The sequence below is a fragment of the Typopeltis vanoorti genome, chromosome 5 (genome assembly GCF_054136105.1).
Source record: "Typopeltis vanoorti isolate ZY-2024b chromosome 5, IOZ_Tvanoo_1.0, whole genome shotgun sequence".
Taxonomy (NCBI): domain Eukaryota; kingdom Metazoa; phylum Arthropoda; class Arachnida; order Uropygi; family Thelyphonidae; genus Typopeltis; species Typopeltis vanoorti.
Window position 1 is genome coordinate 50,857,407 of NC_143553.1, and position 18,689 is coordinate 50,876,095.

Below are 18,689 nucleotides of genomic sequence, written 5' to 3' on the forward strand. Positions count from 1 at the left end.
GTAGTTGGAGTCATAGATTGTCCTGGCCATCTGGTGGCAGACCAACTACAAGTTTCTCGTAGTTGGCAGTAAATGTGTTAATTATTAAGTCTAATTGCTCCCCTCTGTATTGAGTCAAGTATTTTGAGGAAGCTTTTAGGGGCCCTACCCCATATGTGAGAGCAGTATTCAATAGCTGTGCGGATTTGCAATTTGTATAAAATTAACAGCTGTTCAGAGGTGAAGTAACGTCTTGAGCGAAAGAGAAATCCTAGTTTTTTAGAGGCTGAGGGTGCAATGGTTGTGATGTGTTTATGCCAGGAGAGGCTTGATGTCAGGATAATTCCAAGAAGAGAAATCTTAAGTTTTCTGGAAATTTGAGTGTTGTGTAAAATAATACTGGGAGAAAATGGTTCTTTTTTATGAGAGAAAAGAAAAACTGGGTTTTATTAGCATTAAAGTTGAAGATTATCTGAACCCCATTGGAGGATGGCTTGGAAATCAGAATTGATGAAGGTGGTGGTTCAGTAGGTTGATTTGAGTTGTGTAGAGTGGGGTTTATCAAATGAAAGGGAGGAGTGCTGTGTTGTCATCTGCAAAAACTGTATTGGATTGGAGGTCAACTGAAGTAGGTCATTGATATATATAGCAGGAAAAGGGTTGGTGAACCTTGTAGAACCTCGGTATTAGTTGAATGGTGGGAAGATAAGGAACCATCCACCACAACACATAGTGATTGTCCAGACAGAAAGCTGGTAATTCAACTACAGAGGTCCTGGAACAGACCAAACGGTAAGCTTTTGTGCCAGACCTGGTCAAATTCTTTGTTGATATGAAATGCAACCACTTGAGATTCGCCAAGCTTCACCTTGGCATTTGTCCAGAGTTGGATGACAAATATGAGCAGATCTTCTGTTAATCAGCAGTGACGAAATCCATACTGGTGGTCATTTATTAGGTGGGTGCTTTCAAGTTTGTGTAGGAGTTTGGAATTGATGATTTTTTCCATTATTTTAGACAGGACTGAGGTGAGCAAGAAAGGCTGTAGTAGTTGGATGGCAGTAACTTATTGCACTTCTTGAGAATGGGTTGAATATATGCCAATTTCCAGGCTGTGGGATAGATACCAGTGGAGTAAGAGAGTATATACAGGTGATATAGGATAGGAGTTAGTTCTGGTGAACAAATTTTCAGGACAACTGGAGGAATGCAGAATGCCATCAGGGCCAGGAGACTTTTTTGTGTGTGTGTCTAATTTGGAAAGGTGATCTCTTTTTAGCAAAAGGATATAGGGGGATCTGGAATGGTTGGGAGGCAGTGGAAGCAAAGTGTGAAGCCAGGAAATTGACTTTTTCTCTGGGTGATGATGCACTGGAGCCATCTGGGTTATGATTAGTGTTGGGCAAAAGTTACAACCAATTGCTTTGACAAGAGACCAAAAGACTCGGCTGCCATCTGCTTTTTGCTCTTTAAATCTGTTTTGGAAACTTTTTTTTTTTCCCCATCTATTTTGGGCTTGAGTATAAGCTCTAAAGGAGGATAGCCACAAGGGTCAGTTCTGGCTCCCCACCTTTTTAACTTATATACATCGCAGATTTGCCTAATACAGCCTCCAAGAAGTTTTGCTACACTGATGATATTGCTCTAGTCACCAGGCACACCAATTTTACTACAATGGAAGATACTCTAGCAAACGACCTTGCAGTCCTAGATGAATACTTCAGCAAATGGAGATTATGCCCAAATCCTAGCAAAACAGAAGCTTCATGCTTCTACCTGAACAATAACCAGGCTAACAAAAAACTCGTGGTCTACTTCAACCACAAACTGCTACGCTACAACAGATTCCCAAAATATCTGGGCGTCACTCTGGATAGAACACTATCTTTTAAACCACATCTCATTAACACAGCATCCAAGCTAAAAACAAGAAACAATATACTGCAAAAACTATGTAGATCAACTTGGGGTGCCTCAGCAACAACTCTTCGCTGCACTGCTCTTGGCCTCATTTACTCTACAGCTGAATACTGCTCACCTGTATGGCTGAACAGCACCCATGTGTATTTGGTTGATGCCCAGCTTAACACCACTATGCACCTTATTTCTGTAACTGTAAAATCAACCCCAACCTACTGGCTCCCAGTGCTAAGCAACATCCAGCCTGTAGACATCCGCAGATCCAACTTTCTTCTACAGTAATATAGCAAAATCATTGAAATCCAAAATCTTCCAATCCATCAGGATGGATTGGAAGATTTTGTATACAAGATTTTGCATCAGGTGCATACAGTGGAAACCTGTCAGACTTCATTAATGCCACACCAAGTGCAGTTGACTGGATAATCAATCTAGACATTCAGTTGTAGCCTATTCTTGAGTGTCTCTTTTATGACTGTATTATGACTTATTATTGTACATATGTCTATTACTATGTCCATATATATTAAGGATTAATGTAATGTAACTTTTCATGTGTGAGCCATACGCTAAATAAATAAATTATGGAGAACCAGGGTTTAGTTAAGGAATGTCAGTTTGAAGTAGTGTGTGTGTGGAGGCATATGTTTACATGCCAGTGAGGATTACTTTGGTGATAAGTTGGGTGCATATGTTTGGATTGGAAGGCCGAAAGCAATAGTCCAGCCACGGGAATGAGGCATAGAATTCATGGAGGCTGTCTTGGTACTGTTATAATGCCAAACCATTGTATTGAGTGGCTGAGTAAGTGTTGTTGCATGGGGCAGGAGAAGCACTAGATTCTGGTCAGAATTACCGGGGGGGGGGACTACATTCACTGTGTATTTGGAAGGGTTGATGGTAAGGAAGAGATCTAAGGTGTTTGGGGAGTGGTTTGGGTTATCTAGTATTCTGGTTTGCATCTGAACAAGTAGTGTAAGGTTTAGTGATGGCAAATGTTTCATCATCTCTGTCTGCAATATCTGTACAACTGGAGGAGGATGATTTCGCTGTGAAAAGTGGGACTGGTGAAAATCAGTTTTTAAGGAGAGGAAATTAAAGAGCTTAGTGGTTGGTTGTATTAGGAGAGCAATAGAGTCAGCAAATGATTTTGATTGAGTGGGGAAGAGATATTTTTAACCAAAGAAGGTGAAAGGTGGGCGATTCTAGGTTGGGTGCTCTCTGGTAAGGTATGTCAGAGTGGATGTATGCAGAGATGCCATCCTTGAGTCAAAAGGAATTAAAGAGTGTGTAGTTTGGAAGGTTGAGATGAATAGTGGGGGTGGGAGGTGAGATTTGAGTTTCTGCCAGAAAGAGTAGGTGAGGTTTGGTAGACTGATGATAGTAGTGGACACTATTAAGATTGGAGTTTAGGCAACGGATGTTGGTGAATTGGATATGCAAGATCCTGTGATGTTATATTTGACCACAAGGGTCTTCCACATTTGCTATGCAGTGCCTGCATACTGGTATGCATGGTGGCTGCTAGCATTGTCATGATTTTTGCTCTAGTTTAGCTTGTTTGTAGTCTATGATCCAATTGTTTTCTCTATTTTGGCATTTTTCTTCTAGTTGTTTTCAATACTAAGTGTGGTACTAAGACAGAATCGAAACAATTTTGTTTCTTTCAAAACCTTATTACTCAGAACCAAATTTTATTTATTTTTTCTATATTATGGAAGAGAAATCTTAAAAATTCCTTCATTTAGTAGATGTGTGTCATGATGCTTCAACTGAGTGTCTCAATTTTAAACATGTGTGTGTGTGTGTGTGTGCGTGCGTGCGTGCGTGTGTGTGTGTGTGTGTGTGTGTGTGTGTGTGTGTGTGTGTGTGTGTGTGTGTGTGTGTGTGTGTGTGTGTGTGTGTGTGTGTGTTCCGGAAATTTTTGAATACTTGTTCTTCTGGTAAGAAACTTTCCTTTAAAAATCTCATACTTTCTAACATATTTATTCTAATGTTTTTTGCAGTCTGAAATGATTTGTAACTGTATTTTTTTGCTTTTTATTATTTCTTGTTGGAAAACAAACAGTTTAACAATTTTTCTGACACTAGATAATGAAGAAATAACCTGTAAGCATATTCCACATTGGCCGAGTCTAATTTGTTGCATTTCTTCATCATTGTATTTATGGCATCATCATTATCATATCTTTCACTAATATTCTTGCTGTGTTTTAGTTTTTTGACAAAATGCACTTTTATCACAGCAAGATGAAGTATGAAATGCATGGTCATAAATAATTTCAACATAAGTGTTGATAAACCAGCAATAATTTTTTAAATAATTTTGTAACTAATGCCATCACTGTTAGTTGCAATTACATCTGTTTCAAAACAGATATAATTTAGTTAAAGAATAGGCCTTTACGAATTCTTATTTTCTTACTATCCTTAGTGGTAACTGCAGGCCTCTTTTAGAGAAACTTTCTCTAATAAAATCAATCTTTGCAATAGTATTGATAGAAATTACATCTCCCGTTGCAGGTTTAGCAAATAATTCATCTACTTATAGCATGTGTGTTTTATGCATCATCACTGCTTTCATTTCTTTTCATGCCACTATGTTCGATAAAACACTTTTGTTTTATGATGGTGCTTTCCATTGCAGTGTTTTGGAACACATTTGATAACAAGCTCACTAATTTTTTTTTTTTTTTTTAAATTAAATTCTGCAACCATTCCTAGTGTGTTTCACTTACTATTAGCAGTAATAAAGTAAGTGAAATTAGTATTCATTTAAGAATATTTAATTATTTTACTAACCTTGTTTTGACATATGTAGAGCATACACGAAGGGACTGAGATGCTGTGAACTTGGAGATTATCTCAATTATTTGGGGTATTCTCCAAGAAAATTTCAGATCAGAATATTTTTAACAAAAAATATTTCTACTATTCCCAGAAATTGGGAATTTTAAAATTACAAATTTTTCCTAGGAATTCTTGGAAAGGAACCTCAGATATGAAAGCATTTAGAGCATTGGTCTCCCCATTCCTCTTATGTATAAAAATTTTTTTTGTTGGATTTCACAGTCACCCAAAGTTATTTAATCAAATATTAATAGAATAGAACATCACTGCAATATTGATATAATAAATATATTAATTAATAAACACTAATGTTTAATGTGGGATGATATCTCCACATGCATCAGATCTCTAATATTCTTTCTGTTAAATATATTGTAACTGAAATGTAACTTTTTATTGCATATCGTAAAGTCCCACAGTCGCAAGAGAGCCACTCTGCATTATACAACACTACATAACAGAAATTGTTATTCATTTTGCAAATATGCAGAAATTAAAGAAGTCTTCATGGTACTAAAACCTTATTTCAGTACCATTAAGACTTCTTTAGTTTCTGCATATTTGCAAAAATGAATTGCTAATATGAATGAATAGCATTATAGGAAAGTTGAATATTAATATTGGAAGTTTATTTTGCACTTGGTTAGATTATAATTAATTTAGTTTAATTCTTTATCCAAGTGTAAGCAAACAAAGTTTGCACTTGAAAATATCTTCAGGACTGAGGTAAGGTGGTGCAACTCCTAGCAAAGGTGGACCTATATACATGTACGTGTCTACATGTCTTCAAGGAGATGTGCTTTGCATTATGGGAGATACTGAGACAAGAAGTGATGAGAGCTTGGTCCACCTTTGCCACGAGTTGCCAAGGGATGTACCACCTTACCTCAGTCCTGAAGATATTTTCAGGTGCAAACTTTGTTTGCTTACACTTGGATAAAGGATTAAACTAAAGTAATTATAGTCTAACCAAGTGCAAAATAAACTTCCAACACCTTTCTCTAAATCCAGAGTAATTTAATAATAAGGTGGTACACTGGTTGGCAACTCGTATAGGTAAATATGGCCTCTCCATTGCTTCTGCCTTAGTATAACCACCGTGGGTCTGCCTCCCACTGACAAGACCTCAATAAAGGTCTAAACCAGTCTGGGTAGTGGCCTTTCCCTTAAAGCATAGCAGTATACATGTCTGCAAGGAGATGTGCTTTGCATTATGGGAGATACTGAGACAAGGAGTGATGAGCACTTAGTCCACCTTTGCTACGAGTTGCCAAGCGATGTACCACCTTACCTCAGTCCTGAAGATATTTTCAGGCGCAAACTTTGTTTGCTTACGCTTGGATAAAGGATTAAACTAAATGAATATTAATATAACAGTAGGCTTGCTTAAAATAATTTACAATATTCTTCACTGACCCAGATATATGTGGATTCAGATATACTAGATGAATGTATAAATGTTTTAAATTAAAGTTTCCCAATTTTTTTTTTCCCTGGCCCGGTTATTTTAATGCTTTATCTTCGTAACCTACTAAAATTTTTATGGGCAATAGATAAAATAAAACAGATTTGAATGTTCATAGAGTTTTCATTTATTATTATTATAATAAAGAAGCATTTACTCTTACAAAAATATAAAGAAATTAAACTAAAGCCAAGTAATTTATTAATGAGAAGTGTGATGCTGTTGTTTGTTAACTAGAAACTTCAGGTTTGGAGGAAAAGATAACTTTATTCTTAAATCTGGTTCGACTTCCAATCAGTTTCTATATTATTTTTTAGAAAAACCAGTGTTGAAAAGCCTGTTTCACACTTACAGGTTGTGACAAAAGGCATTAGAAATTTTATCGCTTTTTCTGCTAAAACTGGGTACTCTTGACGGCAAGACAGCCAAAAATCCATCAGTGGTATTGTGTTGAAGATGTCTTTGAGTGCCTTATCACACATGTAATCAGTAAATACAAAAAATACACCATTTCTCGATGCTTAACTCAGACTGTACAAGCAGAGGGAGTATGTGGCAGGCAAGTAAAACAAACCCCAGGCCGCCAAATGATTCGGCTGGTGACGCGGTTGCTGCCGTGCAGTCTCGCCGTTACTTTACTGCAAACAAAGAGACTGTGAAATGGCGACACGGATGAGCGTGTTTTTCGTCTATTAATTAAATTATTTATTCATTAGTCCCAATTAAACACTATTTACTTGTATTTTAGAGTTTCGTGAAAAAAAGAAAACCCAAAAACGAAACACCTAGGTTTTAGAAAGTTTTTTAGGCGACCTGGCATTTAGCTTTCGTGACCCACCATTTGGAAAACGCTGTTTAAAACGTTTAGATGATAATTATTTTTAGAGGAACCTATGGCATAGTATAATTATTAAATACAAACTGGCCGTTCTGCAAAAAAAGAATTAAAGAACATCAATATTATATTGATTACAACAAACCTCAGAAGTCCGGTCTAGCACAACACAGTATTACCACTACCCATAATATCCAGTGGGATAAAGCTCTTCTCCTTCATAGATGCAGGTTCAAATATGAACCCCTCTTTAAAGAAAGTTGTGAAGCTTTTTTACACCGACCGAATTTAAATCGAAATGATTGCCTCTCTCTCTCTCTCTCGAAGATCTGGGAGACTTATTTTTTGTAATCATTAAACTAATTATCTTAAATATTAATTATTTATTAATTTCTTTCATTTCCTAGCTTGCGACAACATTGTATTTTAACCATGCTACTGGCCAAGATGTCTATAGATGTTCAAGTTATCATGGATGCGAGGTGCTTATTAAAATTGTAATACCATTGATATTACCTTGAAATATATGATAGATACGAAGCGTATTAGGATGTGTATTTGATCCACAATGGCCAGTAAGGTGGTTAATAGGTGATCCACCAAATGTTCGTTGTATTCTATTCCTATCTGTTTGTAATACTGAAGATGTACTATTAGTTTTAGTACGAAATATCTACCTTATTTATTAATTAAAGTTATTACTGTGGACTTACATGTTGTTTTTAATAAGTTTAGATGATAAGTTATTTTTATTGTCCATTATGAGGCCACCACCATGCTTATTAAAGGTTTCAAGTAGTTTGAAAAAAAGGCCACATTTGGTTTTTATTATTCATAACATAACCAGTGATATGTCTTTTGCATCAATTAATCAAATGTTCATGGATTATTGGTAGGTTTATCAAAAAATATAAGGAAAAGCCATCAGCTGTTTAATGACAAATTTAATAATTCGTCATTTTGTCAAGATATGGTACAAGTGATGTGGTTATTTCACTCTATCCATTCTTATTATATCTAGTCCTTAGTAGATCCATAACATAAAAATGCACCAAAGCATTTGTGATAGATCTGTGAGGGACTATGGGTAATAGTTATGTATAACTGTTATCCATAGTCTTTAGTTATGGACTATCCATCCATAACCAAGGATATGTGTTATGAATAATAAATTGTATGTTCTGATTCAGTATTCTACTCAATCATTATTTCCCATACAGTAAATTCTATCAGCTTGGCTTCATGAAAGTTCATATCCAGCATTTGAACCTAATCCCATGGTTTGCTGTTTTGTGATGGCACTAGCTAGATGTTGTGAAGCATGATTTATTTCTTATTTACTTTGATTTAGTATTTCACAATGATTCTGATGATATATGCAACAAATCTCAGAATACACTACTATGCAAACCCATCAATTTCAACAGGTTCCTGGTAATTATGCAGAAATATTACACAAGCACACATCACTGCAAAGTATAAAATTCCAACTTTACCTTTTTTTTGTGCATATTCTGATTTTTTAAAAAAAGGAATTGAAACTGCATTTTTATATAAAAAGAAAATTGAGTGGTATTAAATTTCTATTAAGAATTAATAACTATTTTTAAAAAACTAAAGTATTTAATAACTTTTTTTTTTTAAATAGGTGTTCTGAGCCTACACTTACTGAAGTTGAGTTGCAAAGTCTAGAAACTGAGCATGCACATAGAAGCTTGTTTGTCCAAGAACTGCTCTTGACATCCTTAGCTGAGCAATTAAATATCAATGAAGACTTGAGTAGTATATGTAGTAACTTAACCTTCCCTGCAGATAGTGAATACTCAGAGTCCTCAACTGTCCAGTCAGAAGTTAGTAAAGGTGAAAGTTCTACAAATGTAGTAATGAATGTAACCACCCCTAATGTTGGACATGCAAGTGCCACTTCTCAACAGCAATGGACTGCTTGCCCTCAGACACAGCAAACAGGTCAGTCCTCCTCACAGCTGTCACATAATAGCCAATCAGCACGAAGCTCTGCATCGCGTAAATCACCCAGTTCTAGTTCCTCAACTGCACGACAGACCGGACGCAGTAGAGGAGGTAGCACCAGTGCTACCAATCACAACCAGGCTTCTCGTGATGCAACCTCACAGCAGCTAACAACAGGCAGGGGTAGTGCATCCTCTTTTCTACAACAGGTGCCTGCAAGGGAGGGACTGAGTAGCAGTAGGCAGGTTAATCGTGCGGCTGGTAGAGAAACTGGGTCATCACCGTCTTCAGCACGACGGAAAGTTTTACGACAGGTAGATGATAGAAATAAATCTAGTGAACCTCCACCACCTCACTGAGACTAAATATAGTCTACAGAGTAGTGCTAAAACCAGCAGTTTTGTCACTTCTAGAGTATTATCACTTAGTCATCACTTTATATCCTTGTTTTAAATGAACTGTTTGCCTTTTTGCCCTCAGGCTTTAGCTTATGAGTGATTACTCAAATAAACTGTTATTAACAGTGGAGGTAATAACAGATGTATACAAACCCATACTTTAGTTTAGAAAAAATCTCTTGCATTGCTCTTATTTAACTCTCGTAAAATATTAATGACTGGGTCAACTTTGCTCATACTTTCTAAGCACTGCTGCTGAGTAAACCCTTGATACAGGAGGGTGGGTGGGATATGGACACTGTTTTTAGGGAGGGAGTAAAATAGGGGGATAAAACTTAGTTCTTCCTTATCAGTCATAGGTGTCTGCTTTCTTGCAGACAGCTGTTGCTAACTTTAAACAGATATTTCTCAAGCTTGTGTGGGATTCCTATATTTCTTAATGTGATTTGGGCACTGCTCTGGCATAATTTACCTAAAGGTTCACACTGAATAGAAGCCTGTGTATATATATAGGTCTTGTATACAAGACAAATGCGAATGATAAAATGCAACCTCGCTTTTTTTTGGTGGTTGCTCTAAAATAAGCTGGTCAGACTGTAGTGTGCAAAGTATTTTGTGTGTATATGTGCGTGTGTGTGCGTGCGTGCTCTTTCCAACAGAACATTAGCTGTGTTCCCTAGATTCATTATTTAAAATATGATTCTTCATGCAGCTTGTAAATGCTGAAAATGAACACAGAAGTGTTTTTAATTATTTAGGGTTGTTAATTGCTTTATTTTTCATTTAAATAAAAATAGATGCATTGTAATTTTTAGAAATTTTCTGAAATGTGATTTAAAGTGGGAGGGTAAGTTAAAAAAACAGATGCTTTAAAGTTTCCATAGTTAGCCTTATTCATTCCCATAGTTCCTATGATAGTTTGCTCTGTTTGTTAAAAGATATTACAGTATATTATTATGTAAAAGAAATCCTTATTAATTATTATGTTATTTTTATGGTTGTTGAATGTAATAAGAGTTAAAAAAAAATGCAGTGAGTTGAGAGAGATCACATTAGTGATTCTTTTTCAAATACAATTATATTTGCTAATTGTTACTATTTATATACTTGCATACATTCACATTGCAAAAATTGTATGAACTTTGACCATATGAATTTATTTTTTAATCAGTAGAAGAATGAAAAAACAATCACGCCATAAACAAAAGCAGTTTGATTGTTCAATAAAACTGGGATGTGGTTAGAGCATCTTTGTTCTTTTTCAGCATTGCCGAGCAATGTGAAGAAAATTAACACAAATAAAATGTGCTTTGGAACTGGGTCGTTTATATTACTCACTCCAGTAGTGCACATGCACTTACACACATACAACACACATACACATGTGCATGCATGCATATTGGATGTGGGTATATAATACAATATTACCAGAGCTCTCTGACATAAAATTTAAAGTAACAGTGGACATACAAAAATTAGGTACTGCATCCAGCAATATTTCAGAATGGTAAAAAAAAAATGTTTTCTCATCATATTAGATATGTAGTATTTTGTACCTTGTGCTTGTGATTTTACATACCAAAGTAAGATATAAATAAGTCAAATAATGCATTTTTCATCTTTCAAATTCTGAATGATTTTCCAGATTCCTGTTGATTATTGTGGAAATTTGATATATCATTTGAGGGGTATCACAGTCATGCTACTTAATCAGTTGCTGAACTGAATAATAATGTTAACATGTGCCCAACATTTCATACTTCCTAGAGTAATGATAGCAAAACTGTTGCACATTATTAAAAGTATGCATGCATGACAATATTTGTATATTTGTTGCATGTCACTAAAATACTGAAAGAATTTAAATTCTGTACCTGGAATATAATTGTTTTGAAAGAGAATACCATATGTTGCATTGTAGGTTCATGTTTGTAAATAATGAAAGGTTTGGTATCTGACATGGACACATCCAGATTTAACCTTCACTAAATACAGAAAAACATTGAATTGCATAAATGAGAAAACAGTCTGACTTGCAAAGTGGACACTGGAGTGAAGCAAACACACCTCTTAGTTGATTGCCATCCAATGTATATAAATTGCCTATAAGGCAAAGCATTCAGCTTGATTTTTCTGCTTTTTATTGGCTAAAGATGATGATTCACAGTGGAATTTGACTTTTTTTTTTTAAATATGCAATAACAAAAAATATATATGAACATTGCTTTTTAAATTTACAGTGATTATTTTTACCTTTAATTTACATTCTTATTTATCGTAGCCAGCCAAATTTTTTTATATAAAATGGTATTTCATTTTTTAGTAATTTAAAAATTAATTATTAAATTTGGCACACTAGCTAGAAATGGTGTGTTATCACTGCAATAGAATCACAAAAGTATATTCTCACTTTCTTGTTGGGCTTTTTCTGTTCTTAGAAAAATGAACAAAACACTTATATTTCTGCCTGAGTATTGCTTTGTTATTGGATTGATTTTGCATCATTGAATGTTTAGTCATGGTGGTATTAAAACCTTAATCATTTGTTTTGCTTAAGGAGTTCACTATCTTTCTTCATTTTAGATTAAATTCTGATTTGTTTGTGGTCAATTTAACTACACAGTTCAACTGATTAATGATTGATATCAGAGATAAATATTAATATTAACAAGTACTGTAAATTTCTCACAGAAGGTGCATAATCGATTATTTTTTACATGATAATTTATATTTATAAATATTTATGAAACATTCCATTATAAATAGCACTTTCAAGGAATAGAAACATTTTCTTTGGCTACTTCTATTGTTTACCTCATTTTTCTATAAAATAATTCAACTTTTTCTTGATATTAGTATTTCTTATGTGACATTGCTTTATAGTTTTAAATCTTGGTTTAAAATGATGATGGTATTAAAACCTCAATCATTTGTTTTGCATAAGGATTTCATTATCTTTCTTCATTTTAGGTTGAATGCTGATTTGTTTGTGGTCAATTTAACTACACAGTTCAACTGATTGATATCAGAGATAAATATTAAATGAAACTTAGTCTTCCATCATTTTTTAATTGAATCTGATCTGTTATTTAATTAAAAATAAGCAAATTTATTAAAGTATGGTTTGTAGAAATTTTTCAAAACCATATGCTTTTCTGTTAAAAAAAATTATCTAGTATAACCATTAAAATTATCTCTAATGTAAGAAGGAAATCACTACAATATTAGCTGTTGTGTGGCCAGAAAAGAAATTGTAATTTCATAGTTAATTTTACTGAATTGTAAATGTAATTACCTAATGGATTATTTACTGGATCATGCTACAATTTTTTTCTGGTAATTCTCTTCAGCATCCCGTTACAGTGATTCTACTCTAGCAAACTTTGAGTGCCTACTACACACACCTTTCATGCTATTAGTAAGATGGTCTGCTATGTCTAGTTCTGTGTTTATTTATTGGTAGTTTTCATACTGCATTACATACTTACTCGTTGCACTTCACTTCTGTCCTTAGATTTATTCAAAATAATAATTTGCCAAGCAGTGTAAAGAAATTCCAGGAGTGTCTTTGCTGTTTGTGCTGATTAAGATTTAAGTTTATATCTGAACATTCTAATCATGAGTAATAACTAAAAATTTAATAAATATTTGCCACTTTCACATTCTACATCTTAAAACATATTCATTTTCTACACATGCTGTCCTCATATGTGATATATTTCATCTATGTTGTCATCAAACTGTTTGACAGTAGTGTATGTCTTATCTTCAAAATAACAAACTGCATCATATACCAGAGATGCATTGATGTTATCTGTGAGATAAGTTCATAGGATTAAATGTTCGTATATTTTAGCTTTTGGTGAATGCTGTTAATCAGTTGAATTTCAGTTAATCAGTTGAATTCATGTGCAGATGTTAACATATATGTTAGCAAACACCACATCCAGGGTTTTTTCAGTAAAATGTCTGTTTAACTCTGCCACAACTGGACAGCTCAAGACAGGACAAAGTAGTCACAGAGTAACATAAAAGTGTGTAATAGTTAAAATTTTAACTTCTGAGTACTTGTTACAGTCAATTCTCTTCACAGCAAATTGCCAGAAAAGTTCTGTTTGCATATCTGCAATACTATTTTAAAGGAAACTTGCTGAATTTGCAAATTTCCTCTAAAATAGAAAACAAAAAAAATTTTCTACACAAGTTATTGAACCTTACTTGGTCTGTTTACCAAAAGCAATTTACTTGAATGATTTACTTCTGCATCATAACTTTAGTCAATGACTATAGTTATGTAAATCCCCTTGCATGAACCTCTTACTTGCAAGTATTCCCCCTTTTTATCATTTGCCTTTTGCTATTACTACTATATCAAGAATCTTTGCAAAAATGCAAAGTTATCATACCCACTTATCATCTAAAGTTTATTTGCATTTTTAAGTAAAAATAAGAAAATGCCTAATACCTTGTATGGTGATTTCATCATCGCAGTGTTGATCCTGAAGAAAGATTCTTAGTGAAAGCTGTGTTCATTCCTACAAATGATTTTTAGGTTTTTTGTCGTGTACACATGCCACAGAGAAAAAAAAATTCAGTCTAACTAGTACAAAATTAGCAATGCTTGTCATTTGGAGCAATCCCCAAACCCCTATATATCAACAAAGAAAAGTAGAAAATGCATATCTTGACTTCTGAGAGATAGGAAAGTTAAAAAGGGTAAGTTATATATGTAATCTTGATAAACTTGAGATGAAGAAAAAAATTTTTCATAAAAATAAGAAACCTCAGAGAATGAGATGGTTGTTGATAAATGTATAAAATGTTCTGCATAAAACTGAGATTTCAAAGAGGTGGAAAATAAGATTATGTTAAGGTCAGAAGAAAGCAAAACGTTGAGAACCTAAGTAAACTGTAGGAACTATATGAATAATAATAATAATAATATGGTGATCATAATTTAGCAACACGTGCAAAATTAAACTTTGGACATTCTTTACCTTATTAAGATACTTTTATCAACAAACGTTTTCAAATATGAACAAGGTACAGTAATTTATCACTTATCCAACCACTTCAGGAAAGCAATTTGCCATTCTTATAGTTGAAGGATCATTGTTTTTTAAAGTCCGATAAACAGAAGATTACTCTATTTACAAATAGAATTTTTGTACTATCAGTGGTCTAGAACATTCGTGGCCAACTTAGCAAACTATTCTTAGCTCATTTGCAGTCGATTTCTGAGAGTTGCTACAGATTCTAAATAGTCTAACTTTTTTTTTCAATTTACTGTGGTGGAGCATGGTGGTTTTTTTCCCAAGAGATCCTGTGGGTTGTATCCAAGACATGGTCAGTCAGCCAGGCCTGACTGACCATAGTCGTGGTTGCAGATGTATGACTTGTGTTCTTCTAAGCTCTTCACCTCCTTTCTAACTGACATGGCTATACTTAAATATTAATTTGTTCAGTAATTTCATTTAGAGGTTAAATTTCACTATTGTGGATACAAAGAAAATAAATCGTTTTTCTTAGATTTCTCTGGTCAGATTACTGTATTACTAGTGATAGTGTGTGGCAAGGATTCTGCATTTTTTTATCTCCTAATCCTTTCATAAAAGCATTTCTCCCTCATTGATGCACTCATTCAGAAATATATACTTTTTTAATAGGTTAAGAAAAATTTGTTACTGTTTATTTAAAAATATAAACGATTTATTTTTTAATTTAAAATATTCAAGAAATGTACTGTGCACAGATCTGGTTTCTTGGAGATATGGACAAGATGGAGCAGATTCCAGAGGTGAGCGACTAAGATGGTGGTGGGTCTGTACCGCGATGAGTCTGTAGACTCGGGGAAGTGCCCATATATAATAATAGTAATAAAATATAAATAACTTAATTATTTATTTAAAAATATTTTAATTAATGTGTATTTAGTTTATAGATTACTCTTATGGTTTGCAATCAGCTGTGCTATGTCTGGACTAAATTTTACCTCTGGACTCCATGTTCTCATATGTTCAGCCTATTTCTTGTTTCTCTCAATAGATTATTAATGTGACTGGATTCAGCTTCCACTAGATAAGAATTGGGGAAAGTTAATGAAAACAGTTCTGCCATAGTTTGCAATTTAACATTTATTTTGCATATCTTCATTATTCTGATGAGCAGCAAATCTTTTACTTTGGAATATGGATTGGGCCTATAAATCTTCTATCTTTTCAGTTAATTCTCTTCTTGTAAAATAAATTCAACTTTAGATACATCAGAATCAAGGATTGTAGAATTCATGCTGTACAATCATATTATGGAGATCTTGAAATCAAATGTTAATCTTCTTTCAGTTTCTGCAAGTGATTTGTGTAAAATAGCAAATCATTGTCTGAAATTGCATCTTTTTCCATAATTGACAGGCATGATAGGTTAGCAGAGTAGCTAAAATCTCTTCAATTTAAAGTGGTTTTAAATAGGTCCATTTGGATCATAATCCCAAAATAATCATCCAGACTTGAATTATATTATTTTTGCTTTGTAGTCATGTTTGTATATTAATTTTTTTTGATTCCATTAATTTTGTTGCTAATGATTTCTTTATTTTAAGAAGAAATTCTCCTACAGAATCAAAAAAAAGCCATTCAAATGTTTGTGACGCTCACCCACGAAAGGTTTTAAACTTATTCTACATTGGTACTGTTGGTGGACTAAGGATTTCTTTTCTGTTTTTTATTATTATTATTTTTTTTTTTAACCTAACAAATTGGAAACCTTGCTGTATAGACCAAATCTGAAATTTTCAAGCCACTTTCAAATAAGCAGGACACTGGTTGCATATCAGGCAGTAAAATTTATCTCCCACCCAAAGACAGTCACAAACATTCATCTCTACATTGGGATTCAAATCTGCATCCTGTTAGAGAGCAGATGTGCTTAACTGGCCAACCAAGCCAAAAAGAAATTGTTACTGATAATTTCCTTTTAAAATAAGGTTTAATGCGACTGTATTTATTTATATTTGGATGATTTCTGAGAGTTGCTACAGATTCTAAATAGTCTAACTTTTTTTTTAATTTACTGTGGTGGAGCATGGTGGTTTTTTTCCCAAGAGATCCTGTGGGTTGTATCCAAGACATGGTCAGTCAGCCAGGCCTGACTGACCATAGTCGTGGTTGCAGATGTATGACTTGTGTTCTTCTAAGCGGATGGTGGCTGATCTACCTGTCTGTCCAGTCATTAAAGAAGACTCATTTTCTCAAACTTCCAAACACTACTCTGGGGCATTTTATATGACAGTGAATTTTCATATTGGTGTGTGTATTTGCTGACAGTTGGCTGCTGACTGAATCATCTTAGATTGGTGAACCATACATCTTTTTTTATTTATTTTTTTATTTTTATGCTTATTAAGTGTCAATGATTTGCTGGCACTCCTGAGAAGGATATCATTATGATCACAAGCATGGATAATGCTAGTGATCTGAGCAATAGGAGCATCCATTTCAATTTGATTCCCTCAACATTTTCCTTACCAATAGTTTCTTGCAAGAGTTGAGTGACACCCAACTGTAGTATCGAAGTCACCAAGAAGAATCACTGTGTCATGTCTTGGACATTATTTTGTGTAGCATCTCACTTCCCACCTTGGCATAAAACAAAAAATCTTCTTTGGAGTTCTCACCAGCATCTAAGTTTGGAGCATAGGCTGATAATTGTAGCCTGCTAATTCTTGGTCACCTTCAGGTGTAATTGGTTAAGTGATGTTCACTGATTCCAACAGGTACTTCAGATAAATGGTTTGCAAGTTCATTTTTAATAGCAAAACCAACTCTGTGAATATGTTTTTGTTCTGTTATTTCCAAAAGAAGGTGTATCCATATATGTTCTTAGTTTTACATATCCAGCACAGCATGTTTCTGTGAGAGCAGCTATATTGAAGTTACTAAAAATTGATGCTATATTTTTTATCTACTCTTCATCTAATTCTTAATCTTTGAAGTTACACACACAATCTTACAGTCATCTCACTTTTTCCCTTTAGAGCTTACTGCAGTTCTAAGGGGAAAATTCCATACATTTATCTAAAGTTTGACATGATTACATATATATAAACTTTATCAACCTTCTAGTCAGCCAAATTTGTTAACCTATGTGTATTTAAATCATTTGTTTTAATTTGACTTCCAAGGGTTTGTCAATACACAGGGATTGTTCTAGTTGACTAAGCTTAGTTAATTTATTACTATTAAATGAGGAGCATCGTGAACAAAATGTTCAGTAATTCTCAGTGATATTTAGTATCTGTTATCAAATAAACTATTTCATATTATTACAGACTAGTTGCTGTGCAAGTCCTTGATAATTATCTTTCTTTTTTAATCTATATTTTGCAGTTTTCTGAGGTTATGGATTGGTTATGATTAACTTTCATTGGTATTTGAACAATAAAATTTAAAAACAAGCTAAAAAAGAACTCTCATTGCATTCTTTATTAGTGCCTGCTATACAGTAACTGCTTGAAATGATGAACCCTACATGATGAACTTATTATTTCAAGATAAAGTGTGTTCAAAAACACCTTTTGCACATATCTAAAGGAGATGCTTTTTGCATTCATGTTTTAATTTTAACATTTTTGCTTCAACAGCAAAAATGTTAAAATGAAGTTACAAAACAGAATATTCACACTCATTGAATTCACCATCTTTGCTTATACTTGCACAGACAGGCCACTTAGATTTAATCAGTGCTTGCACTCGGTCCGTAGCAGCAGAATTTTTTTCCTATTCTCCTCTCACACACAGTTAAATTTCTCATCAGCTATGTAACTTAAAAGTTGGGACAGGATTCCTCTAAATAAATATTTATGGAACTCCCCCACTTTTAATCTAAACCCATCAGATTCTCTATGTATTATTCTATAGCTATACAGGATATCCCTCAGTTATCCAACCGTTGCAGTGAATCAGTTTGACGTTTGGATAATTGAAGTGTTGGAGGTCAGACAGTTGAGAGATCACTGTATTTATTTTTAATCTTTGAGTTTCTGAATTGATGGGACTGTTTTCGAACTTGATTGTCTTCAAAGAAATGTTGCTAGTTTAATGGTATACTAGTAGTATATTGAAAATGTTAAAATGCATCACCAGATATAAAAATGAATAAGTTGGGTAGATAGTGGGTAAATCATTTAGAAAGATTCTGAATTACTCTTTAATAAATAATGTAATTCTGCATACTTATTGCTATCCTATTACCTTCACTGGTGACAAACAACAGG

At 33.9% G+C, this 18,689-nt stretch overlaps 1 protein-coding gene across 3 annotated transcripts in view; it reads left to right on the plus strand.

Moving 5' to 3' along the window:
* The window catches only part of Kcmf1 (Potassium channel modulatory factor 1), a 293,565-nt gene that overhangs the window by 180,581 nt on the left and 94,295 nt on the right, over positions 1-18,689 (plus strand). For 2 of the 3 annotated variants that reach the window (XM_090393120.1, XM_090393121.1), the window contains exon 7: positions 8,698-9,017. In XM_090393120.1, coding sequence (XP_090249246.1) covers positions 8,698-9,017 — 320 coding nt within the window. Of the gene's footprint in view, positions 1-8,697; positions 10,735-18,689 lie in introns of those variants that run through there. The other variant, XM_090393119.1, reaches the window with a different exon arrangement.